The 26,535-nt window shown below is 39.8% G+C and overlaps 2 protein-coding genes across 5 annotated transcripts; both read right to left on the reverse strand.

Moving 5' to 3' along the window:
* Positions 1-5,319: 5,319 nt before the first annotated feature.
* LOC110739444 (fatty acyl-CoA reductase 3-like) lies at positions 5,320-26,332 on the reverse strand. 4 transcript variants are annotated; one of them, XM_021919899.1, is made up of 12 exons: positions 26,145-26,332; positions 25,729-25,802; positions 10,462-10,517; positions 8,894-8,997; positions 8,533-8,732; positions 8,300-8,400; positions 7,944-8,136; positions 7,048-7,209; positions 6,591-6,672; positions 6,054-6,320; positions 5,825-5,952; positions 5,320-5,704 (listed from the first exon to the last, which is right to left on the reverse strand). In XM_021919899.1, exons 5-12 carry the CDS (start codon positions 8,721-8,723, stop codon positions 5,554-5,556), a joined length of 1,275 nt encoding a protein of 424 aa, XP_021775591.1. In that variant the 5' UTR covers positions 8,724-8,732; positions 8,894-8,997; positions 10,462-10,517; positions 25,729-25,802; positions 26,145-26,332; the 3' UTR covers positions 5,320-5,553. The 4 variants fall into 4 exon arrangements, with proteins under 4 accessions (XP_021775591.1, XP_021775592.1, XP_021775593.1 ...); XM_021919900.1 differs by lacking the exon at positions 10,462-10,517; XM_021919901.1 differs by lacking the exons at positions 10,462-10,517; positions 25,729-25,802.
* LOC110739441 (uncharacterized protein K02A2.6-like) lies at positions 17,195-18,088 on the reverse strand. Its single transcript, XM_021919896.1, has one exon. The coding sequence runs from the start codon at positions 18,086-18,088 to the stop codon at positions 17,195-17,197; it is 894 nt and encodes a 297-aa protein (XP_021775588.1).
* Positions 26,333-26,535: the final 203 nt, after the last annotated feature.

A 26,535-nucleotide genomic window follows, 5' to 3' on the forward strand; every position in this document is an offset into this window, starting at 1 on the left:
CTTCGAGACCCTCTGCCTGAACCCATGATAATTGTTGCCTGGAATGCGAGGGGAATCGCCAGAAAGGGTTCCCTCACAAATTTGCATCACCTCATTCAGGAACACACCCCTGATATCATCTTTCTGTCTGAAATCAAAACTAGTCGTGCTCACACCAAGCACATAATCCAAGACCTTCCCTATGATCGTTTTGAGCTGGCTGAACCTAGAGGATTAACTGGAGGGGTGCTTCTCCTTTGGAAATCTGAGGTGCTGGACTTTTGCTCTGTCAGCAGGGACATCCATGCCATTCATGGTGTGTTTAAGGTAGTCTCCTCAAATTTTTCTTTTTTTATTTCTGCTATTTATGCTAGTACTAAGTTTAAGGGTAGGATTGATACTTGGAATGATTTGGAAAATTTGTGTGCTTCTATTAATGTGCCTTGGATTTTTATTGGGGATTTTAATGAGATTGTTGCTGCTAATGAAAAATTGGGGGGTAGGCCCATTGTTCAAAGAAGGGCTGCTAGATTTATTGAATGCATCCATTCCTGTGGCCTTATTGATGTGGGGTTCATTGGGAATAGATTTACCTGGTCTAATAAAATAAAGAGGAGGCCTATTTTCCAGAGATTAGACAGAGCCCTGATAAACTCCCTATGGATCCAGAAATTTCCTCAAACTAGCCTTACTCATCTCACTAGGGACACCTCTGATCATTGTCCTATTAAACTCCAATGTGTTCAGCCTCAGCCTTCTGACCAAGCACTGAGATCCTTTAAAATGGAACCTTTATGGTACTTCTATCCTGGGTTTAGAAATTTGGTTGAAAATGCTTGGCCCCTTGATTCTATGCCTATCCATCTGAAACTAAAGTCCATTTCCTCTTCCATTATGTGTTGGGTTAAGGTTGTTGTTCCTAACCCTCTGCTTGTTACTAAAAAGCTCCATAGAAGGATTGCTGGTGTCCAAAGTGCCCTTGAAAGGGAACCAAATAACCAATTCCTGCATAATCTTGAGTCCCACCTGTCCTGCTCCCTGTCCTCTGCTTATGCCCAGGAAGAAGCTTTCTAGGTAGTGAGAGCTAAGTCTAATTGGTTGACTGAAGGAGATAGAAATACATCCTTCTTTCATAACTCTGTCCTTATTAGGAGATCTTATAATAGAATCCAAAATTTGTCAAATGAGGTGGGTGAACCTGTGTCTAGCTCTTGCCTGCATTACCATATTGCTAACTACTTCTCCAATCTTTTCACTTCTGAAGCTACTATCCCCCTTGGTCAACCTATTTATGGGTCTTCCTTTTGTATCTCCCACCCTCCTGCCCTGTATGAAGTGCACCAGGCTCTCTTTAGCATGAAAAAATTCAAAGCACCTGGTATGGATGGGTTCCATCCTTTTTTTCTATCAGAAGCATTGGTCCTTCATTTGGAAGGACCTCTTAGAGTTCTCTCAGAACTGTTTCTCCTCTCTCTCTATCCCTGCTGAGGTGAATAGAACTTCCATCTGCCTTATTCCCAAGGTCCAGAACCCTGAATCAATTAAGTAGTATAGGCCTATCAGTCTTTGCAATACTGTCTATAAGGTCATCTCTAAGATCCTTGTTCAGAGGATTAGAACTAGGATAAATTCTATTATTTCTCCCAATCATAGTAGTTTCCTCCCTGGTAGGGGGTGCCAGAACAACTACATTGCTGCTTCTGAGATTTTGCACTCCATGAGAACTAGGAATAGTTCTACTGGCTGGTTTGCCCTTAAAATTGATCTTGAAAAAGCCTATGATAGACTAGAATGGCCTTTCATTAGATTTTGCCTTGCTAGGAATGGTTTTGATGAGCCCTCTACCAACCTCATTATGAATTGTGTTGCTTCCTCCTCCTTCCAAGTCATGGTGAATGGCAAGCCTACCAGATCCTTTCAAGCCTCTAGAGGTCTAAGGCAGGGAGACCCCATCTCTCCCTATCTCTTTATTATATGCATGGAATTCGAACCCATGACCTGTATATCAGATCAGCTTAGATACCATGTTAATGGACAAACTCAACCAAAGGTTTAACCTAATAATTGAAGCCAGTAATATGTTATATATCTATCAGAGTTTCGCGCTCCCGTCTTTTGACAACACTACGCTTACAAAAAGATTCGTCATGAATAAAAAAAATTTCAAGTTAAATATGATTAAAAAAAAGTCATATGATATAGTTTTGATATTCATAAAAGTGAATTGTTTTAGTCAAAATTTTATAAATTTGATCATAAAAGTCAAAATATAAAAAAGAAAAGGCACCGAAGGAGTTGCAAAACTAGCAATAATGAATTTGGTAGCCAGGCTTACCTCGGGCCTTATTTGGCATGTAAGGACCAGAGAGGGATATTGGGCTTCATTCAACTTAGATGGGGTTCAGATGAACATAAACCGGAAATAGTGCTTGCTTTGACCAGTAATGAAATGCTATCTTCATTTATATTTGATATTAATATTTATGAAAATTTGTTAGAAAAAACTTTTTAAAAGCACCATTTTGCGAAGAAAAAAAAAACCTTTTAAAAGCTTTTTGGTTAAAAAAAACCACCTAGTTCTTTTTTTTACTTGAAGAAACCTATTTCCTTAATCACGCTCTAACTAACTTAATTAGACTCTAATTTTTTCTTATTTCTTCTAATTAACCTCTAACCCACCAAATATTAAATAATTCGATTAAATTTATATATATATATATAAAAAAAATCCCACCACCCCCTCCCCTTCCTCCTCCCTTTCCTCCCTCCTCCTCCTCCTCCTCCTCAGCTCCTTCCTCTTCCCTTTCCCTCTTCCATGGCAGCAACCCCCTCTCTCATCAGACTCGCTGCCTAGATCCCCCCACCTCCGGCAACCTCCTCCACCACCGAACCACCCTCCTTTTCCCTTTTATCACAGCCGGCAACAACCACCTCCTTAATTTTAAAAAACCCTAGAAAACAGATTTAGGAGTTTTTAAATTTGTATATCTTGCTTGTAATTGATGCTTGTTTTGACTTTGATTTTGTATGTATGTGATGCTAGGGTGATTTAGAAGCAAATTGCAATTGTTTTGGACTTGATTTGAGCATGTTTGAGTAGATAAGAACCAGATATTTGAAGGGGATAGTGGTTGCCAACGGAGATAAGGGTGAAAGGGAGGGTCAACCGACGGTGAAGGTAGGTCGCCGGAGGTGGGAGAATCTAGGTGGCGGGTCCGGTGGGTGAGGGGATTGCTGCCAGGGGAGGGGGAAAGGAAAGAAGAAGGTGAAGAGGTTGTTGGTTGGTGGTAGAGGTGGTGGTGGTTTTTTTATATATATTATGTACTCTGTTTGATAAAGTACATTAGAATAGAACATTAAGCAATCCTCGACTTCAACCATTAACTTAGGTTAAATTGATTAAAAATTAGTTTATATACTTTATCAATATATAATATTGATTGGAACACGTATATATGTAATTTATTTTTTAACTTTCATTTTGCATGTTATTATGATTCTCATATGAATGAATCATCAAACGTAAACTAATAGAATAGAGAGATTATTATTTAGTGGAAAGCACTAAGACAAAATTGGTCATGTTAGCTACTTTTGTTTAACTGATTATAAAAAAAGTGTTTGGTAAAAAGCTAATTTCTTGAAGTTATTTGAGTATGGAAAATAACTATTATGAACGTTGCCATCTTCAGTTGTGTTAGGGTTTTAGATTAATTTAAGGTATAATTTGTCATTTCGCATTAAAATAAATGAATAAGTTAATGAAAAAGTTTTCTGAGCAGCTTATATTTAAAATGAGTTTATTTGGTGAAATCAGCTCATCACCAAGCACTTCTATTAGCTTATTTAAATTTGACACAGATAACTATAAGTATATTACTAGCAATAGGGATCATAAATATTGGTATCTATAGCAAGTGTTAACACGGATAGATATTTAAAATATCGAATCTCTATATGTAAAAAGGTAACTTTGAAAAAGTCACTAATTCATTAAAAACTGGCACTACATGTTAGATTACTAAGCAATACAAATATGTAAGTTTTATAGACAGTTAAACTAAATAGACAAAGTTGACAAACTGTCACTACTCCTATTGATGACGTCAAGGAGAAAACCATTTCATCTTCTCTTAAAGAGTAAAGTAAAATTAGACTTATTTTGACCCTAAGTTACCAGAAACATTTGATCCAAAATTAATTATTGATGTTCCATAAAATAGATAGGGAAATGAGGTTGTTGGTTAGCCTCCTAATTCAAACAAAAACATAACTTCACCAATATATAGCACAAGTTAAACAAGGATCGAAATCCACAATGACTAAGGTGTACTAATAAGCTAAGCATTAATTAAACGATAAGTTAAACAAGAACTAAATTTTTTAATTTGTTAATAAATTATCAATTATACAGCATCTATAGCTAATTGACGAGTTAAGATAATTGAATTCAATAATAAAGGAACCCTAGGAGATGGGATTTGACACAACCACTTATCTACTTAATTCCAAAGCGGAAATTGTGATGGGGATCAAGTTTTCTACATACACCATTTATTAATAAGGCTATGCACTAACATTTTGTCCTTGTGATTTCATATTGTTGTAGGTTGAGACTTTATCATGATGATACATTAATATGTAAAGCCACCTAATATAAGCTTGTGATAATTACTGTAAACTATGTTGTATAGAGTTAGGGCTTGTTCTCTTCAACTTAACTTCAATTAAATTCATCAGTTCAGCTCAGCTTCAATCAGTTAATTTCAGTTTAGCTCCTAATTTCGTACTCTCATAAATAATTTATTTCAGCTCTATTCAGTTTAGTTCAGAGTAGTTCAGTTCAGCTACAATAAGTCCAGTTTAGTTCAGTCAATTAAAACAGGTGCAACAAGTTGACGTTGAGTGTATACTAAAGTAATCTGATTACATGTATCAGAAAACAATGAAAGTAGATTTTGTTAAAAATGTATGGCAGTAAGAGATTATGAAACGCAGAAGATATATATCCATATCTATAATATCTATCAAAAGGCCACGTGGCTCTCTCCTCATTTTAATACTCCATATGTGTAAGCCATGTTGCACTCTCTTGTTTAATTTAATTTCACACCGTGTTTAAAAAATATGGTACAAGATTTGAACACACAACCTTAAGCTTAATCTTAAAAGTGCTAGCCACTAAGCTATTACCATATTACATGCCATTTTATTAAAAAAATAAATGTTAATAAAGATTTTTATCGTGGAAATAATGCAGTAGCATGAGAAATCGTCCGAGGCTCCAAGCCTAAAAACTGTTTATTTATAAAACACTTAAGATAATGATAAATCGATGTAGCAACAAAAATTAAAAATTTTATTATATGTACTAACTCTTATTGATTTAATTATATAATATAGTCTTCGCAAATAAAATTTTCCACATACATGAGTATTCGAGATTTATATATATGATACATCAACTCTTTGTTTAAATGAGGCCGAAGAGTGCATAGTTACTAGATTGTTTAAGAAATTGATCGAACTAATAACATGTTGATCAAGGCCTTGCAAATCTGACAAAGATACCAACTAGAACAAATATTTAACAATTGATGGAATGTGAATATTGATGAAGTAGTCTTTCCAATTGATGCACAACGGATCGAAGTTAAACACATCTTCATCCAAACCATTTTCACGGGCAGTTTTGATCAAATTTTCGGTATTTGTATCGACGAATCTATAAAGAGAAACCATTCATTAGCAAGGATACAATTACTCTTACTAGTCATAAGAATTGAATAGCTAGAGAATTAAAGAAAAAAGTTATGTTATTATTAAGCTCAAAAGTTGAACTTACATGCTGTTAAAGAACAAGTAGGGTTTGTACAAGTTGACCAATTTCATAGCTTTTTTCAGCTTTTTGTCGAAATTAAACAAGGTACGTTGCAAGTCACTAAGACCCATTCTAGTAGCAAATAATAGAATCTGAAAACAAATTGAGTAATTAGATAAAATCGCAATAATAATTAATTTTAAAGGATAAGCGAAAACATTATTGTTGAATTATAAAACAAAATTAAACTTACGGTTTGAATAAAAAATTGACATACGAAGAGAATGATTTCGAATATCTGTATGTTGTTCAACACAAGACATTTCCGAATTATGACAGGGTTACCTTCACCATTGCTCCATGGATTGTTAGTGAAGTAATGATAGTGGATGTCATGCAACTCTTTAAAAGTTACAGGATTTCTGTATGAGGTTCCGACTTGATATATTGTCAAACAAGGTATACGGACATGGGTTTTCATTGCCACAATTATCGAATTCACAAACATATCTGCAGGTATCTGCATAGTTATTAATTGGTTAACATCATCAAAATTATAGCCAAAATTCGCAAATAATGATATACTACCTCCGGTCCAAATTACTCGCAACTTTGGAATATTTTATATTTCACAAATAATACCCCAAAGTTACGAGTAATTTGGACCGGAGGTAGTAAATTGATTTATCGGTTTTATTAAGGTTTTATGGTCGAAAATTGAAAAGTCAAATGGACAAAGTAACTTGAGACGATTACCTATAATAAATGAAAAGGGTAAGGGAGGACTAACCAAGTCAAAGACCATATTCCTATCTATAGGAAAGATACTTAGGATACCTTTTCCATAGGTCACGGCCACACTATCAATAGTCCTGCAATCAAATAAGTAGAAATGAAAATTTTAATATTTCGTACTACTTTGTACCAATAAGTTCAATAGTTTGTAATAGAGCTATTGTATTAGAGAGACTTAGTTTATAAAATCCAATATAGGTAAGGAAACTTAGCATATACACTATGTCGATGTAATATACATATTAAGTCGATTTAGTCACCCATTACTTGAATCACACAAAGTTACATTTACAAATCGTGTAGAGTGACTTGAGTCGGGGTGACTAACTAGCTAGTTGTGAATACATCGGTAGTATATATATAGATCATGAACACGATTCAGTAATAGTTACATAAGATTATATTCTTAAAAATTTCATATTAAACATGATATTAAGTTCAAAAATATATACCTGCAACCTTCAACCCAACCAGGAAAAGGTTCTTTCAATGTGCTACACACGATGGTAGGCCTCATGATAACCACTGGTAAATTGCCTCGGAAATGCCCTACAAGCATCTCTCCCATTGCCTTTGTAAAAACGTAAGTATTTGGCCATCCGTAATGTTTTGCCCTAATTTATGTAGTAAATAAGAACATTAATATCAAATCAATTATTTGAAGTGTCAATGAACCTATAGATTTTTAATACTCCTAATAACCTTTGGTTGATTATACGAAAAATGTGGCATTAATATGAAAAGAGGACAAAATGGCTCTAAACATGTAATAGAACGACTAATGTGTATGTGGTCCTATAAGATTTTAATATATTTGATTAATGAGAGCATTGAACATAATAATTAAGATTTTTTCACTTCAACTTATTTAAGTACATACATATAATTGAGCACTTGATTAATTATTTCGAAAATGATCACATCATATCATATCGACATAGTAGTTAGACCAAATCTGTTTAATTATATTATTTGTGTTTGTTTATTAAATATCTTCATATACATAAAAACTTATGAAAATTACACGTTATTACTCAATTTGTTTTTCTTAAGAATTAGTGCTTATATAATAAGGTCTAAGTTTAGTTAAATTAGAAAATCAATTTAGAGTAGAAAATTTTAGATCACGTCCGAGCATAGAATTAGATTGGCCAAGGAAAATTGAGAACTTCTCAGCTCTTTCAAAATTTTTCAATAATAGAGACTTAGATTTCAAACCCATGATCTTAAGGTTAAACTCGAACTGTTGGATATAAATTAAGCTTAATTGGGATGTACCATATATGAATAAATTTAATGTTGTCAGCCATATATCAAATTAAATTGACTATACTTGTAAAATTCATACCTTTGATTCCCTAAATTTTGCATCATTAGTCTGATTTCTTTTTCGGGAAGATCTTTGGCTTTAAGATTACTTAATGTTTGTTCAGCAAGCTTCTTCTCATAATCAATATCCAACCCATTTACACCATTTAGTGTCTCACCCATGGCATATGGACTTTCAAATATTAATCCTTTTTTCTCTCCACACACGAACGCTGAAACACAAAATTAGTTAAATTTTGTTAGCTAATTATATATATATATATATATATATATATATATATATATATATATATATATATATATATATATATATATATATATATATATATGATTATCTAAAATCATCGGATAAAACCTTTGAATTCGATCACATACCAGTTGAGACATGGATGAGCAACTGTATATTAGCACAAGTCTTGGCAAATTTTACGACGTTTCTTGCTCCAAGGGTGTTCACGCCCAGTGCAATGTCATACCTACACTCATTAAAATTAATTCATTCGTAATTAACTATATTTCCTTCGTTTCAAAATAAACTATTCGTATTACTATTTATGTATAAATTTAATCTAAAATAAATCCGTTAATATAATTAGTTTAATGTATACCTTTCATCAAATTTTGTAGTTGCTGCAACATTAATAACTATATCTATTCTCTTGTACATATCTTTCATTTGATCAGTAGTAACTCCCAAGTTCTCGTACGAAATATCACCAGCAACTACACTTATTTTCTCCGACATGAAAGCCTCAAAATTTGTTCCCAAATTTTCTTTTAACACTTTGAACAACTCCATGCCTAAAACCTACGTCCAAGACATAATAACAAAATACGACGTAAGATATATATGTTATTACACGTACTTCCAACGGTACAAGAAAATAAACAGTACTAATGTACTACGTACATATAGTAGTCGTTCGATAAATTTTATACGAAGTATATAACTTTGTGGTCGTAGTATACCTCATCTTGCACCCGAACATCGGCTGCCTGAGCATCTCTAGGCCTTACAAGAAGGTACAACTTTTTCACGTTTGGTTGAACCCTAAGTATCTTCTCCACAAGTACTGCAATTCATGGTACATATATATTAAAGTGTACACGTTAAAAAATAACCTTAGGAAGTATGTTAAACTAGCATGCACATAATAACACTATGTTTATGTATGTAATACTGTGGGTGGTCTTAAATATTTTAAAGGCCCTGTTCTAATAATATTAAAAAGTGGGCTTCTAATCATAAAAAAATGTATGCATTTTCATATTTATAATTTATTTATAAAAAAATATCAAAACTGTATTAAAATTATTACGTATAATCGTATATTAGTGTCTACTGGTATATGAAAATAATAATAATAATAAATAAATAAATAAATTCAAATTTAAGCCAAACTTTATTCAAATTATGACTAATGTCCCCATGCTTTTTTTTTTTTGAATAGCAAGTCCCCATGCTAGATACAAAGCATATCAAGTATAATCTTATTCTCCATATTTTTTAATTATAAAATAAAATAAAATAATCAGCAAAGTCGCAATACACGACTTCAAATTTCAAAGTTTCATCTTCTTCACCTCCCAAAAGCAACCAAAAATAAAAATACCCATATGCAAGAGGAGGTTGGAGCATATATTAAAAATGGAGAATAGTGGAAATAAATAAAATAACAGCAATGTCACAACTCACAACACATGACTTCAAATTAATTAATTGTCGATTAAGTGAGGAAGATGAGTGGTATCGAAAATTTTGTCAAACAAAATATTTATGAGGAATTAGAATGAAAAGCATATATATGAATAAGGCGGGTTTGGGCAAGCCTAAAAACCTGAAACCAGCCCAAAATCCCATTTTGGGCAGACAAGTTTGATATTTTTTTTGCGGGTTAGGACACGAGATATAATGTTAAATCTGACCCAACCCGACTTATTTTATTTTTTTATCACTTCTAGTATAATCTTGAATATTGAACCATGTAAGCGTATAACTGAAACTTGAAAGTTGATTTAATGGGGAAAGCAAAAGGAAGCAATTTTTATGTTGAAAAAAAGAAAGAAAAATCATTTAGGCTTCAAAATTCGGGGCCCTATGAACTTGGAGCCTTATGTTAAGGGTCTGCTTGTACAGGCCCTTATACAATATAGTATTTTATTAAGGGAGATAGAGAAATTATTACTCTTAGCAATGAAGCCCGTAACACCGGTAACTAAGATAGTTTTGTTGCTTAAAAACTCGGTTATGCTTCTGAAATCCATGATCAAACTCACAAAAATATAGCTAAGTTTGATTTACTTGTAGATTGGATTTGTTTATAATATAATGAAATAAGCTTTTTGACAAAGATGATATAAGCTCACTTTGCTTAACATATTTATAGGATCAGAACAAAGGCCAAGCAAGTAGCTAAAGTGACATACAACCCGTCTAATTTGTTGACCAATCAACTATTTACGGTAGTTTTATTTTTTATTTTTTTATTTTTTACTTGTATTTTATTTGGTACACATTTTGCTAGTAATCTTCTTACCTCAAATGTCCTTGTCACTTAGGGTATAGCATGTTATCATCATCGGGTACACACACCTGTAAATTGAATAAAAGGAATTGAAAGTGGCAGAAATTTTATTTTGTACAAAAAACACACTATTTACTAAATCACTTAGAAAGCCAACCTTGCAAAGGTCCGTGATTTTACATGTAATTTAGTATGACTAAATATGTCGTTTGCACGCACTTGATAATAACATCTATTGGTCATTATTTCATTTTCTCTTTTGATTTCTTTTATGTTTTTCTTCAGTAATTCAAATGAACGACCAATTCTCTTAATTTAGTTACCCTATAATTTGCATACTCAATTATATAGTACTATTGAATTATTAATCTAATAGCTATAGTATTGTTCAAAAAAAAAAAAAAAATCTAATAGCTATAGTAAATCCACTGTTAATTAAGTTTAGAGTTTAGTAAACCTACTGTACGTAGCTATTAGACTAAAATAAGGGTAATTGTACTAAGTGTAATTGTACTATTTGGAAGAAAGATAAAATAAGGGTACCATTTGAAAAAATCAAATTTAGTGGTACCATTTGGAAACTCCAAAAAAAAAAAAAAAAAGTCACGTTAGAAATTAAAAATGTAACACTTAAAAAAGAGGGTGGGGGATTAGATAAATTAATGCAAATATAATATTCGGATAAAAATGACATGAAATGTACACCGTTCTGAGGATAAACAAGAGATATAATCAAGGAGATACAACTATCTTTATCTCACAAAACATCTGGAATAGAGTATTACATATTGGCTTGAATTGGCTAGGCTAATTAATCTGAGCACTACTTAAACACTTAATAATTGTCCACCCAATGATTTCTTATACAGTATAACATAAGAAAACTCTAATTATTCCCCAATGAATATCATTAGTAACGTAGCTGTCATAAACGTACCCAAAATTGGAAGCAAAAAAACGCTCACGCGACCAAGCATGGACAAGCTATGAAGGGCACATAACTTTCTCATTTCTAATCGAAATTGGCCATATGACCTATCGTTGGAAAACATTTTAAACAAGCTATCACCTCCAACTTGAATCAACTCAAGAATTCAAGTCACTAGATTTCAAGTCACAATTAACATTTAACACTCTATAATAAATGATGTACATTACACTTGTCTAATTAAGATATATTGAACCTGGAAGTTAAAAGGCTACTCTTGTTTCGGGTCTTTTTTGGATCTCCTGGGATACTGGTCACGCTTTGCTGGCAATACGTTGGTCCCACCTGCAAAACCACAAATATTCCGTTCAACGGAATATTCGCCTCCGACGATCAAGTCAGTGATCAGAACGGAAAAAGGGCTAGAGAGAGAAAGTAGAGAGAAGTTGGAGCTATTTAATGCTCTGTGTTTTCAATTGTCCGAAAAAAATTCCCCCCTCATCATAAATGATTGGGGTATTTATAGGGGTGGGATTCGTGCCCCTCTAGGGTTTATACCCTAGACTTGCGTGACGTGATTGGCTGCGCAATCAGCAATCGCCACGTGCCCCTCTAGGGGCGTCGTTTTGCGGCTTTCAGTGTCATCTCTCAGAATTTGGGCCCTGACGTTGTTAGGGCTTTTTGGCGTGCTCTATTTTAGAAGCATCTTCCCGTGGTACATGTGTCGCCCTATGGCTGGGCCACGTGTCACCATGGGATTGGCCTGAGACCTTAAAAACTCTGGATTGTGTGGCATCTTCCCGTGGTGACACGTGTCACCCCATAATTGGGCCACGTGTCACTGTGGGATTGGTCCACGTATACGGGGTATTTTTACCCTCAACATTTGCCCCTCAGAGGGGATGGCTTGCACGCTAATAGGCCGGCTCCTCTGACCTTTGATAGCCTTGGCGCGTACAGATGTTTTAGCGGTTTGTCGACTTTCTGTCCGCCTAACATTTTTAAGGCGAACGCCTGTCTATTCGAGCGGCGCGGACGAAGTTGGGCTGTCGATTTTTGCGGCCGTCTTGCCGTTTCGGAATGAGCCTTAGTTCTGCCAGCTTTCCCTTGGACGAGCCGTTTATTAGGTCGTTCCTTCCGTCTATTTTGACGGAATTGCTCCGTGTCCTTCCAAATTCTAGGTCACTTTTTTCAAATTGTAACCGTTTAGCTATGTTGGGCGGGAAAGTTGAATTTACCATCTTACCCCCATAAATTTTTCCTATATATACAAGGGCTTTGACTTCATTTTGGCACTTTGGAACTTTACATTTTCTAGAGAGAAGTCAGAGCTCCTAGAGAGAGAAAGTGTTTTTTCCTTTGAATCTTCAAGAGCTCCGCCACGACTTTGAGTTTTCCGGTGACATTAGGTGAGGTTTCCGATCAATCTTCAAGTTTCTCCAGGTTTTCAACACGTACAGAGGTAGGCCGCCTGCATTTCTTTTCCTTGTCTTTTTATTTCTTTGTTTATTTAAAAGCTGGCTCAACACTCGGCTTCGTCCGTTTCTCCTCATGAGGCCGGTCGTTCGCCTGGGACTGAGGAGTTAGAGTGGACGGAGACGAGTTGTCTCCTTCATGGAGTGGGTCCATTTCTAGTGTGTACCAACTCATATCCACCCATTCTTCTCTGTCCCTGCAGTTGAACATGGCACGAACGATGCAAACGCACGACCGTCACGCGGCCAGAAATCCAGACGGAAGTCTGGTAAACCCTAGGCTGCCTTATGACCTAAACAGAGTTAATGCTGAGACCCCTTCCACTACTCCTACGACCGCTTCCACGGGCACTCACTGCTTGGCCGTGGAGGTAACTTCCTCATTTGAATAGCGTCAAAGAACTCAAGGCGCTCCTTTAGTGGGGGGGAACGTCCGGGCAAACTCCGGAGTTGAGGTTCCCCCAATATGCCAGCTCGGTCATGGATGGGGCCGAGTTGCTACTCTGTGAGGGGCCTCCTTCCTCTTCTTGAGCGGACGCTTATGCGTCCGTCCCCACTCCTTCAGAACTCTATCTCCGATATGGCGGGTCGGACAGACCAAGAATGGGGATTTCTCTTAACGAACCGTCCGACCTGCCCCTTCGCAGAGCCCCTCCTACTGGGAGTCAGGCGGCCGGTGAGGGCAAACGACCACTTGAAGACACAATCTCCCTCCGAGGCTGCCATAGCTCTAGGAGCCGCAGCTCGGCGGAGGCAGCTCACCTCGATAGAGTGTTGTCCTCCGAGTTTGGGAGCGCTCCTCAACGAGAGGAGGGCGAAGCTGAAAATGCGGCCGAGGGTGGAGCGGCGGCCGCAGAGGGCGAAGGGGCGGTCGATGAAGAGGTTGCCAATATTGACAACTTCAAGGATCCGTACGCCTGCATGGTGGGTAGCGCGGCCTTGGGCTACCTGAACCACAACTTTGAGGAATACAAGGCATTCCTCCTCCTCAGGGAAGGATTTGAGATCCAGCCTCCAAGGAAGTCCCGCTCCTTGGCCGCCTGGGAAGAAGAGAGGCCGCGCCAAAGATCCTTCAGCGTCTACAGGGCGGCCTTAGACGTTGGACTGCGCTTCCCCCTCCATCCTTTCGTCCGCACAATCTTGGACGAGTATGACATAGCTCTCTTCCAGCTGATGCCAAACAGCTGGTTGAACATTTTTGGATACCTGGTGACGTGCATCTGCAAGGGCTTCGTGCCAGACTTTGCTGTTTTCTGCGAGATGCACTCACTGACTAAGCTGGACGCGGATACGGACGGCTGGCTCATCTTGAGAACCACTAGGGATTACATGGTGGTGATGGACCGCGTCTCCAAGTGGCGTGACTGGAAGCACCGATTCTACCGCGTCAAAACTAAGGACGTCGAATTTAACTTGCGGATGAATCGGTTCAATGCTGAGCCAATTCAAATTGGACGCGGGGATCTCAAGTCCGATAAGCCACCCGTCCACCCCAGCCAGGAACACCAGCTTGAATACTTCAAAGTCAAGCGGGTGAAAAGGAACGGCAAGACTGAGCGCGTTCCAAGTAACTGGGTCCCTTTATCCGGCTAGCTGCGGGATCCCACCTTCATGTCCGCCTACGACCTATACAGAAACCTGCCCCAAGGTGGACGCACAGACACATATTCTTACACTTACACATAATATTTGATCTTGAAAAATCTTCTAACTCTTTTTCTTCTTCTTTCAGCTGAGGCGTACGAGATGCTGGACAAGGAGAAAAAAGGGGAGGTCAACATGTCCGAGATTGACCTGGCTCGGTACAAGGCTCGCCAAAGACTGTACAAGCAAACTAAAGGAGTAAGTAAACCCATCTAGCTTTCTTTCTTACGTCCGTGTATGCATTACGGAAGAGATCTTCTTCCTGACTAGGCTCGGCCTATTATATTATCTTGCTTTATTTTTCTAAATTTTGTTTCTACAGCTGGCCACTCCAACCCCCAGTTCCAAGCGGAAGCAGTCATCTCCTGCGTCCAAGACGGATCAGGACGGCCAGGCCTCCAAGCAAAGGAAGACGGTCGCATCCAAGACCACTTCCACTTCTGCGGCCAAGACGACGTCGCGGACTGTCTCAAGACAGTCCAAAGGAGAACAACCCCGGCTAAGTGATAGCGGGGCCTCCAAGTCCATGGATCCGGCCGCCTTGCCGGATCATGTTAGGTCCGAGAAATCGGACGATAGGGGTAAGTCGACCTAGGCAAAACCGACCGGGCCAGAAGAGACTTCGCCCGTCCAAAGAGTCAATGAATCTGATTGGCTTGATGCCAATCAGTCGGCCGGCGATCAGCCTGGCCGGACGGGGGAGGAGAGTAATGAGCCGACGCCGCCCCCGTCATTCACTTTCAACCTCCCAACTCCTCCAAGCTTCTCTAATGGTCAGTTCCAATAACTTTTCTTCTATTTTTTTTTTACTCTTTGCGTTCGTCTACAGACATGCAGAGGAGCTACAAATGAAGCTGCCCGACCAGTCCCTTACTAGAGCGGACAGGATGGCAATGCGGGAGGCCATGGCTCGGGCCGTCCCTGCTGAGCAACGAGACAAGCTGCGGGGAATTCATGAGGGCTTCCTCGGCCCCATGATCAATTGCAATACTGAGGTAAATCTTTCCCTCAAATGCACTTAGCCAATTTTTCGCTCATTTTGCTAACACATTTACCCTTTACGCAGCTCTTCTTGCGGCTGAATGCCTTCTTGGAATGGAAGGACAAGGAGAAAGAGCGGCTGAAGCATGCTTGGGCCCAGATTCAAAAGACCCAGGATGCTGTTACTGGGGAGGCGACCATCCAGCGCCGCTATTTTGAGACACAAATCAATGCGCTGTCCGACAAAGCTGCGCGGGAGACAGAGGATTTGGTGAAGCTGGGCGAGGCCCTAAAGCAAGAGTCCTTGGCCAGGGATTCCATGAGACAAGAGAGGGACCAAGCCCTACTGGACGGCGAACGCTGGAGGGCAGGGTTTGAGGCCTCCAAAAAGCTCCAAAGTGATGTGGCCTTGGCCCAAAAACAATTAAAGGAGGCCTTGGACGAGTCGGACACTTTGAGGGCCGAGGTGGAAAGTTTAAAGAAGTCCGTGAGGATTTGACTCTCCAGTTGCAAACACCTCGGGCCCCTAGCGCAGACGAGGTCGTCCGCATTGAGCAGAACGCTGAGGATAGGCTGAAGAGTTTCTTCTTCGAGGCGTTCGAGCTCATGGTGGAGGATGGGGAGGCCGCCTACTTTCAAGAGCGCTTCACTAAGCGCCTCAACTTCGTCTGCCTCAGGGAGGAGGCTAAGAAGGCTGGCCAGCCTTCTCCTGAGCTGGACACCACACCAACAACCTCAGAGGATGAGGAAAATCAAGTGGCGGACGACAATGATGGTGAAGCGGAGAACAAAGAGGTACCAGCTGAGGACGCCTCTCCTGCAGCTCTTCAGGATCCCATCCCATTCCAAGACTCGACTTCTGCTCCGGCCGCCCCCTGACTTTCAGCTTTCTATGTTTTTAAGCTCTATTTATGTATAGTTTTCTTGACTTTTTCAACCGCCTTTTTGAGCGGTTTTTATGTAAGATATTTTACCGCCCTTTGAGTGGCCCTTTTATTGATTTGGCTTCCGATTTTGCTTCATACTTTGCCTATTTTATACTTAACGAGTTTTTTGCATTTTTATATGCGTACAATTGGGGGGTATGCCCCTTTATTAGGCGTTCGCCTAGTCCATACTTTGGGTGATTTGATTGGCTTGGTAGAATTTATACCTTAGGTGGTATGACTTTTACCAAGTTAATCAAATCATAATAATGATTGCCCTTGGACTTGGTAGTACGCTGAATCAACACATAAATTGGCCGTTCGATGGGCTTTATTTGAGTTTGCCCGTTGAAACTATCACTCGGACGCACTCAGGAAATTCCAAGTGTGATCTCACCTTAAAATTTTCATGTTCGGCTAGGCTGGAGTGCCTCGGTATGCCCTTGCCCCACTATGTGGGTTTCACAAGGTACCTTACCCCTATCGTCCGCATTAATTTAGGGCGGACGCATTCGTGCGAATTTTGGTTTCAAGATGCCCATTCTTATTTTATTTAATTTATTTTTGTTCTGCGACCGTGTTGCTATGTTGCATGTAACCTACTTGAAACTTTCACGCGGCCTATCCATATAAATTATGACTTGTACAAATAAGCATTAATAAAATGGAAAAATGATTATAACAATGTTTGACTTTTTCATTAATCTATCAAAATTACATTGTCATGGCCGTACGGCTTACATTTCTCGGTCAACAGACCTAGCTGTATGCACAGCTTTTTGGCTAACTAATTAAACATAATATTTCTTCAGATTGTCGGTGTTCCATGTACGCGGGATGGGTCGGCCGTTCGTGGATTCAAGACGGTAAGTCCCATCTCTGACCTCTTCCCTGACTCGATAAGGCCCTTCCCAATTTGGGGTCAGCTTGCCATCCTCATTTGCTCGCCCGACCGCTTCCATCTTCCTGGTCATCTGAACACGATAGATTTCATGCCTAAGCGCCGCATTGCCCTTAGCTTCAGGAAGGAAGTCTAGAGCGGTCTTCATGGCTTCCCAATTGGCCGCTTCATCATATAGCATCACCCTAAGAGTGGGCTCATACATTTCAATGGGAAGGACCGCCTCAGCACCATATACTAGGAAGAAGGGAGTTTCTCCTGTGGAACTTTTGGCCGTGGTTCGTATGGACCACAGCACATTAATCAACTCGTCATCCCACAAGCCACCTGCTTTTTCTAGCTTGCGCTTAATTCCATTGGAGATCAATTTGTTGTATGCCTCTACCTGACCATTCGCTTGTGGGCGGCCGACCGAAGCAAAGCAATGAGTTGTGCCTTGGTCTTCTAACCATTTTTTGAGTTGAGGCGTTTCAAACTGAGGTCCATTGTCAAACACCATAGACTGGGGAACGCCAAAACGCGTGATGATACTCTTCCATATGAAGGCTGTAACATCTGTCCACTTGATGCCTCGGACGGCCTCGGCCTCTACCCATTTTGTGAAGTAGTCAACCGCTACAAACACATACCGCCTCTGGCCGGACGCTGGTGTGTATGGACCTAAGATGTCCACCCCCCATTTGGCAAAGGGGAGCGGACTACTGATGGCCGAAAGGCTGTTGGCGGGTCGGTGAATTAATGTTGCAAACCTCTGGCACTTGTCACATTTCCTCACCATTTCCATTGCGTTCGACTTTAAGCTCGGCCAGTAGTAACCCAGGCGGGCAGCCTTTTCAGCCAAAGCGCGTCCTCCAATGTGAGAACCACACTGCCCCTAGTGAATATCATCCAAGACCTCATACCCTCTCTCAGGAGTAATGCATTTCAGGTACGGCTTTACAAATACCTTTTTGAAAAACTCTCCTTGCTTAACTTCAAACCAAGCCGCTCTCTTTTTCATCAACCAGCTCTCTTTAGGATCAGCCGGGAGTAATCCGTCCTTGAGGTAAGACAGGATCTCGTCCATCCAAGTGGAGCTTCTATCAATTGCATGCACTGGCTCAACATCAATGCCCCTCTTCCCCTTTACTTCCCAAAACACTGACCTGGGAGTATCACATGATGCTGAGGATGCTAACTTAGAGAGGGCGTCCGCCTGATGGTTGGACGAACGTGCGACCTGCTGTAGGGTAAAATGATCTAGGCTCTCAGCCTCCTATTTTACAATCTTCAAGTACTTTATCATGGCTGGCTCCCTCGCCTCGAAGTCTCCATTCACCTGGCCGACTACAAGTAGGGAGTCCGAGCACACGTCAATTTTTGTCGCTCCTGCCGCCTTACACATTCTGAGGCGGCCAAGAGGGCTTCGTACTCGGCCTCGTTAATAGAGGCTTGAAACTGGAATCTCAGGGCGTACTCAAACTTATCTCCTTCAGGTGACTGGCATATAACACCCGCACCGCAACTAGTGGCTGTTGCACTGCCATCCACGAACACTTTCCAGATATGATCTCTGGCCGTCTGAAGATAGCAAGATAGACGAACACGTGGCTAACAAAGTAGACAGGGATCTGGCGGCCGTCTTGCTCAGCAAGTAGGACGACACTTAAGGAGTGCTCTCAGATAGTAAGATAGATGAACAACTTTTCGCTCTTAAGTGGACTGACAAGCCGAGGCAATGTATGTAAGTGACCCTTTAGCTGTACGAATGCTTCCTCGGCTTCCTCTGTCCACTCAAACATAGCTTTCTTTTTTATGGTTTGAAAGAAATAGCGGCACTTATCCCCTGATCTTGACAGAAATCTACCAAGTGCGGCCAAACAGCCGGTCAATCTTTGGACTTCTTTAATTGTCCTTGGTGACTTCATGTCCAAGACAACTTGGATTTTTTCAGGGTTAGCCTCAATTCCACGTTGATCAATTAAAAATCCGAAAAATTTACCGGACTCAACACCAAAGACACATTTCTTTTGATTTAACATCATCTTATGCCGCCTGAGTTCGGTAAATGTTTCTCTTAGATCCGTAAAATGGTCGGCCGGCTCTTTTGACTTGACAATCATGTCATCAATGTACGCCTCCATATTCCGGCCGAGCTGATCTATGAAGACTGTGTTTACAAGTCGCTGAAAGGTAGCTGGGGCATTCTTAAGGCCGAATGGCATGACTCTGTAACAGTGCAACCCCTGCTCAGTCACGAACGCCGTTTTCTCCTGGTCTTCTTCCCATAACGGAATCTGATGGAATCCGGAGTATGCGTCCATAAAGCTCATCAGGGCATGCCCGGCCGTCGAATCAACTAGTCGGTCGATTTAGGGCAAGGGAAAGCTATCCTTAGGGCATGCCTTGTTTAGATCTGTGTAATCCACGCACATTCTCCAAGTTCCATTCGGCTTTTTGACAAGGACCACATTAGCCACCCATTCTAGGTAAAAGCATTGCCGAATGAAACCGGCGTCCAGAAGCTTCTTAACTTCTGCTGCGGCCGCCTGATTCCTTTCCTCTCCATGATTTCTTTTCTTCTGGCGGACAGGTTTAACGGCCGGATTTACCGCTAATTTGTGCACAGCCAGATCTGGACTTATGCCTGGCATCACGCCGACCTCAAATGCAAATACATCCTTGAACTCTCTCAATAATTGAATTAACTCATCCCCAAACACACCCAAAGCTATTGTGCCCACACTGACTGTCCGATTTGGTTGATCGGGGTCGAGCACTATATCCTGGTGACTGCCGGCCGAATGGGGTCGTAACTCTTCTGGCCGACTGACAGTCATTAGCTGCTATGCTTGCTCTATCTTGGCCGCCTTACGCTTCTGGCCGACCTGGTGTGTTGGGAGTAAGGTTCCTTATTCTTTTGGCTCGAACGATTTTGGTCCGCGCGCTGTAGGCTTAACCGCCAACTGATTACATTCCTTTGCCATCTTCTGACTTCCTTGGATTGTACCTATTTTCCCGTCCGTCCTCTCAAACTTTAGCAGCATTAGGTGAGGCACAATGACTGCTTTTGCTGCATTCAGCGTAGGACGGCCGAGTATGACATTATAGCAAGTAAGCTCTTTCACAACCAAGAAGCGGACGACCATATTTCTTCCCTCCCCTTTTTGCCCAAATCGGACGGGTAAATATATCCGGCCCACCGGGTGGATGACATTCCCCCCAAATCCGACCAACGGGTGAGTGATGTCTTGGAGAGCATCCTCTGGAAAGCTTAGATTTTTTAAGGCGGCCAGGCTGATGATATCAGCCGCGCTACCCGTGTCTATTAATATTCGTCCGACCTTCAGATTGGCTATCTTCATAATGAATACCATGGGATCATTGTGCAAGGCTTTGACCTCCCCCCGATCGGCCTCACTGATAATTACCTCGGGGAAGGGTTCAGCCTTCACTGAATCCATCTGCATCACCTTTCCCAGGTTCCGAGCATCCTGCTTGATCCCTCTCATAGTGGGACCGCCTGAGGCAAATCCTCCTGATATCACGGCCACAAAGCCCGAATCAGTGATGTTGCCATCATCCTCTTTGTCTTTGTTCTTATCATTCTTCTGTCTTTGCTCGGACGTGTTGTTTGTCCGTGTGTAAGTGAATTTGGACTTCATCACATATGAATTCAGCATGCCCTACTCGGCCAATTTGTCCAGCAGTCTCTTCAAGTTGATACAATCATTTGTGTCATTTCCCACTTCCTTGTGGTAATGACAATAATTGTTCTTGTTCCTGTACTAAGCCGGGCCTCTCAGCGGCTGTGGCTTCTCAAACTCAAACTTATCCTTGATTTCCATCAAAATAGAATAACAATCCTTGTTGAATTCAAACTAGGGCTCGTACGCCTTGACCTTCGTGGTTTTCTGCGGCTGGCCATCAGCCACCCAGACTTCTTTTCTCTTTTTTCCTTCTTTCTTTTGGCCGGCCGAGTCTTGCTGAGAAGATTTTTTCTCAGCCCCCTTGGCCGGCGCTTCTGCTTTTGTGAGCGAACAAAAGTCCGCCGCCTCAATATAAGCTTCGGCTTCCCGCAGAACACCTGCGTATGTCCGAATCTTTTTCCTTACAAAGTCAAATTTAAAACCATTGTGCCTTAATCCCCGGAGAAATTCAGAGTAAGCCATTTCATCAGGCAGATTATGAATTTGGGCTTTTTCTTGGTTAAATCGTTGGACGTACGAGCGTAAGCCCTCATTTTTTTTCTTGGACGATTGTCGCCAAGTTAAGGCTAGTCTTTCGAGGTGGTATGTTGTATGAAAAATTTCCCACGAACAACAAACTAAGAATTGATACAACCGGCCGGCAAGCTATTGAACCAGTCCTGTGCCACACCCTTCAGAGTGGCCGGGAAACATTTGCACCACGTAGCATCATCTACACTTTGCAAGTACATTAGGTTCCTGTACGAGGTGATGTGCTCCTCTGTGTTGCCCGTGCCATCATAGGCTCCCACAAGTACACTTTTCACCATTGGTGGCTGATGGGCATTTAGGATATCTTGCAAAAACGGGGGCGGCTTATCTCCCAGAGTAAGTAGGCGCATTTGCCAATCAATGGGTTGCGGTTGCACGGACGATCCAGTCAGATAGGGAGTTTGTCCGTACACCTGCCCATATGGCCCATATTGTACGTATCCCTGGGGGTTTGGCTGCATCAAGCCATTGAACCCCTGAGGTTGATATTGCAGTGATTGGGCCTGAATAGGAGTTGGAGCATGGAAGACTGGAATAGGAGTTGGGGTGCGAATTGCCTGACTTCCACTGGAGGTGGCCATGTTGGTATGTTGGGAGAGAGAGTGATGTGAAAAATTATCTGGCATAGTTGGGGTTGAAGTTGTGTCCGAGTGGGCAACGCGTTCCCGCTGCTTATGCCTAAGATACTCTCTTGCGTCCTTCCATCGTCTGGACGGTTCAGGCTCTTCTCTACGAGGCTGCCTACCCCTCCCCCCAGCCGACTGCGTTTTCACCAACAAGTCAGATAAATTAGTCCGCGGTACTCTCGGGGACCTTCCAGTCGGCCTCCGAAATGGAGTATTTCCGGCGTCCGTTGCATGGATTGTTTTGCTGTGTGTCTTTCTTGGAGCCCTCTGTTCCTCTCTCCTGGGCGGCTGCCTAGAGGTAGAGGCTCCGTTTTCAATTTCCTTTCTGATTTTGTTAAGCGCGGCCTTAAGAGAGGCTGCATTAACAAGAGGATCATCAGCTTCTTCAAATGTGGCTATTAGAGGATCACTAGTACGGATCGTAGGGATTATATCCTCTACATGTCCATCCTCGCCTGGATTAGGTGTCTGACCGTCTATCGCCATAACGTACGAGTATCCCCACAGACGGCGCCAAATGTTTCGGGTCTTTTTTTAATCTCCTGGGATACTGGTCACGTTTGTTGACAATACGTTGGTCCCACCTGCAAAACCACGAATATTCCGTTCAACGGAATATTCGCCTCCGACGATCAAGTCAGTGATCAGAACGGAAAAAGGGCTAGAGAGAGAAAGTAGAGAGAAGTTAGAGCTATTTAATGCTCTGTGTTTTCAATTGTCCGAAAAAAATTCCCCCCTCATCATAAATGATTGGGGTATTTATAGGGGTGGGATTCGTGCCCCTCTAGGGTTTATACCCTAGACTTGCGTGACGTGATTGGCTGCGCAATCAGCGATCGCCACGTGCCCCTCCAGGGGCGCCGTTTTGCGGCTTTCAATGTCATCTCTCAAAATTTGGGCCCTGACGTTGTTAGGGCTTTTTGGCGTGCTCTTTTTTAGAAGCATCTTCCCGTGGTACACGTGTCGCCCTATGGCTGGGCCACGTGTCACCATGGGATTGGCCTGAGACCTTAAAAACTCTGGATTGCGTGGCATCTTCCCGTGGTGACACGTGTCACCCCATAATTGGGCCACGTGTCACTGTGGGATTGGTCCACGTATACGGGGTATTTTTACCCTCAACAACTCTATAGTCCGTAATAATCATCCAAATAACGCCATGTCGAATAGTATCAATTGATCTTGAGTCAAAAATCATCCAAAGCATTATTGTATGTAAGCTGAGTTTAGTAGAGCTACTATTTGCAGTCGGTTGACATCAAAACATTGTGAGCATGCTTTGCTTGAATGTGCTTAAATTATAGTTGTAGAGATGAAACTAATTTTGTATTTAAACATGGTGAACATGATTCGATGATGATGATGATGATGCCTAGCATTAACCCACTACTCTTAAGAGTCCGCTAAGGCAAACTAATCACTTTGGAGAGCAAATTCCTTTACATTAGTGGCATGCTTGGATTGGGGGTAATATATTAAGGGGGTAATAAAAGTCAAACTAAGCAAAATGAATGTGAAAATAGGGAAGAAGGAGATAGTGATGATGTGACTGTAAGAAAATTATGTAGTGATGGTATGGTATGAGATAAAGAAAGATCAGGAATTAATACCCTCATTTTGGAGGCAATGGTTACACTAGGGGGAGGGTGGGTAACTATTACCCTCATTATAAGAGTAATAATTCCGGCCTCCATCTCTCATTTCCTAATGGCACAACTATCTTATTTCAATCGTAAATATTAGGACTGCCACAACACCACCTCTAATTACTTTTGTTTTTTATAGTTTGACTTTTATTACCCCCTTAATGTATTACTCTCAATCCAAGCATGCCCTAGGTGTTATTAATTACGCATTAACAATTTGAAGCACATATTCCAATTCCAACACACACCCTAGCTTCAAATTATATCACAATGACTATATAATATTCACGTTGGACTTGTTCTCACATCAATTTTGTTGGTAAACATTATCATAAATGTCTTACTTTCAAAGTACTTTCTCCGCATAACTGTATCTATTGCACATATGACATATCTACATATCTACAACATTTTTTTTGGACTTTGTAAATCACTTCTCTTCACCATGATTCTCTTATTCATCACACACTTCTTTTTTTCATATAAATTGATAAGTGTTTGAGTAAAATGTCTATTGAATTAATTATGTGAATAATTGTCGTTGTAAAAGAAAGAAGATTGGTTAATTTAAAATTTAATGGATATTAAGAAACAAAGCTTGATCCTGGAGGCTTATGCACCATCCTTATTGGTGCATACTGTATACGTTTGAGTAAAAAAAAAATAGCGGAATGAACATATTATAGAAATATAATGAATATATAATTACAGTTAAAAAAAACATACTATTAAATGTAAAGAACATATATATACATATAGTGAAAAGAAAATAGTAGTAAAATGTAGGAACATAAACCTAAAGTGAAAAGAACATATGGTTAAATAATGTTCTTTATCTCCATGTTCTTTGATTGTCAGTACAATGTTATAATGTTCATTGTTTATTTTGAAATATTCTTTGACTTTTGTCTTTAGAGTATGGTGATTGAATAATATTCATTACATTATATTATCATGTTCTTTATTAACATTACAGATTTTCTTTAGATATAAAAAAAAAAAGAACATAAAACTGAATGTTCTTTACAAAACAGTTTTATGTATATTATAAAACAATTATATGTTCTTTACTAAACAATTATATGTTCATTATAAAATAACTAGATATTCATTCCGCCTTTTAAAAAAAATACAAGCAGGCCTACAGGAAGAAAATTTCAATTAAGGAATAATTAGAATGCAATCTCACATAAGTGTACAAATTAAACTCACCTTTAACATGACTTGCATGTCACACTTAATCTTATCACTTTTAAAATCAATTTTATTCTGTACGCTCAATTAAATTATTGTTCTACATCCACCACAATTGTAGTTCACATTTTTGTTATTGTAAATGTAGTACAGTGAAAACTTAGTTTCATCCTATCACTTAACATGTCGGGACTAGGCCCTAGCTAGCATTAGCAACAAGCTAACAACTAACATTCTTATCTGGTGACCACTGGCAAACGACCTACATTGTATCCCGAGGGGCTCGTGCTACCCCTGATTAAATAATAATGGATGCGCGTCACAAACTTTTTTCCCTATAAAAATTAAATAATAGTGGATATTTTTTCAATACAAAATAATGCACTATGCTAGAATTTCAATACAAAATAATAAAATTTCAATGAATTAAGTTTAATAATAATTTTTCAGTTTTCACCAAATTTACTTTGCTTGAATTTCATAATACATAGTTCCCGTCAAAAAAATTCATAATACATAGTAATATATACCATCCATATTTTACTACTTACTTCATTTGCATTATTCAATTGAAATCTTTTGAAAAATGTTAAAGTGAGGGGTTGTTGACGGATCAGATAAGCAAAAATAACTGCCAAGACTGGCACATCTCTAAGGCAACCAAAACATACTTAGAAATTTACAACACAAAGTAATATACAAGTACTTAGAAAACATCGGCAATAGAGGATTAAATACCTCATCCTCTTTGAGTTGCTTCATGATAGAGGGATCCATTGCACAACTAAATACTTATTCAAAACTTCTACCAACTGTTGATTAAAATACCAAGAATTAACTCAAATTAAAACAGCCACAAATAATTAACAAGAAATTGAAATTGGTGCATCTCAAGATTTCTCTTATAATTTCAACTTCCCTACGCTACGAAGGTGGTTACTTTGGTAATCATGGCTACACAATTCACCAATTTAATACCCTATTCGATTTGAAACCCGGTAATAAACTCATGATTTCTAATTCCCACAATAAAAATTCGATTATTAGCAAATCACAATTCTATATTTCTTAACCAAATTCTGTTAAAATTAAATGCCCTAAATAAATAAATAAATAAAAGCAATGGAAAGAAAATAAGAGAACGGATGTTATACCTAGCGTGTAAATGAGTAGGATCGATGGTGAAATAATGCTAAACGGCAGAAATTATTACATCATCCCACAGTAAACCGGCAATGGTGGAGGCGGAAACCAGTACAAATTGATCCAGACAAAAGAGATTTTGCACCCTATCATTTCAATGTGGTTCTTGCCTTTCTTAATATCTTATACTGTTAACTGTTTAGTGCTAACAAAAATAAATTGAAATGATAGGGTGTCAATTGTCTTTTGTCGGAATCAATAATTATTGGTTTTGTCGGGATCATTTCAATTTTTGGAAGCTAGAGAAGGATGGGGCAGGTTGCATGTCTATTACCTATTTGGCTATGGTTTTCTTTCTTTCTTCTTTTCTTCGTGGGGGAATTAGGGAAGGATGTTATTGCG

Source organism: Chenopodium quinoa, unplaced genomic scaffold (genome assembly GCF_001683475.1).
Source record: "Chenopodium quinoa cultivar QQ74 unplaced genomic scaffold, ASM168347v1, whole genome shotgun sequence".
Taxonomy (NCBI): Eukaryota; Viridiplantae; Streptophyta; class Magnoliopsida; order Caryophyllales; family Amaranthaceae; genus Chenopodium; species Chenopodium quinoa.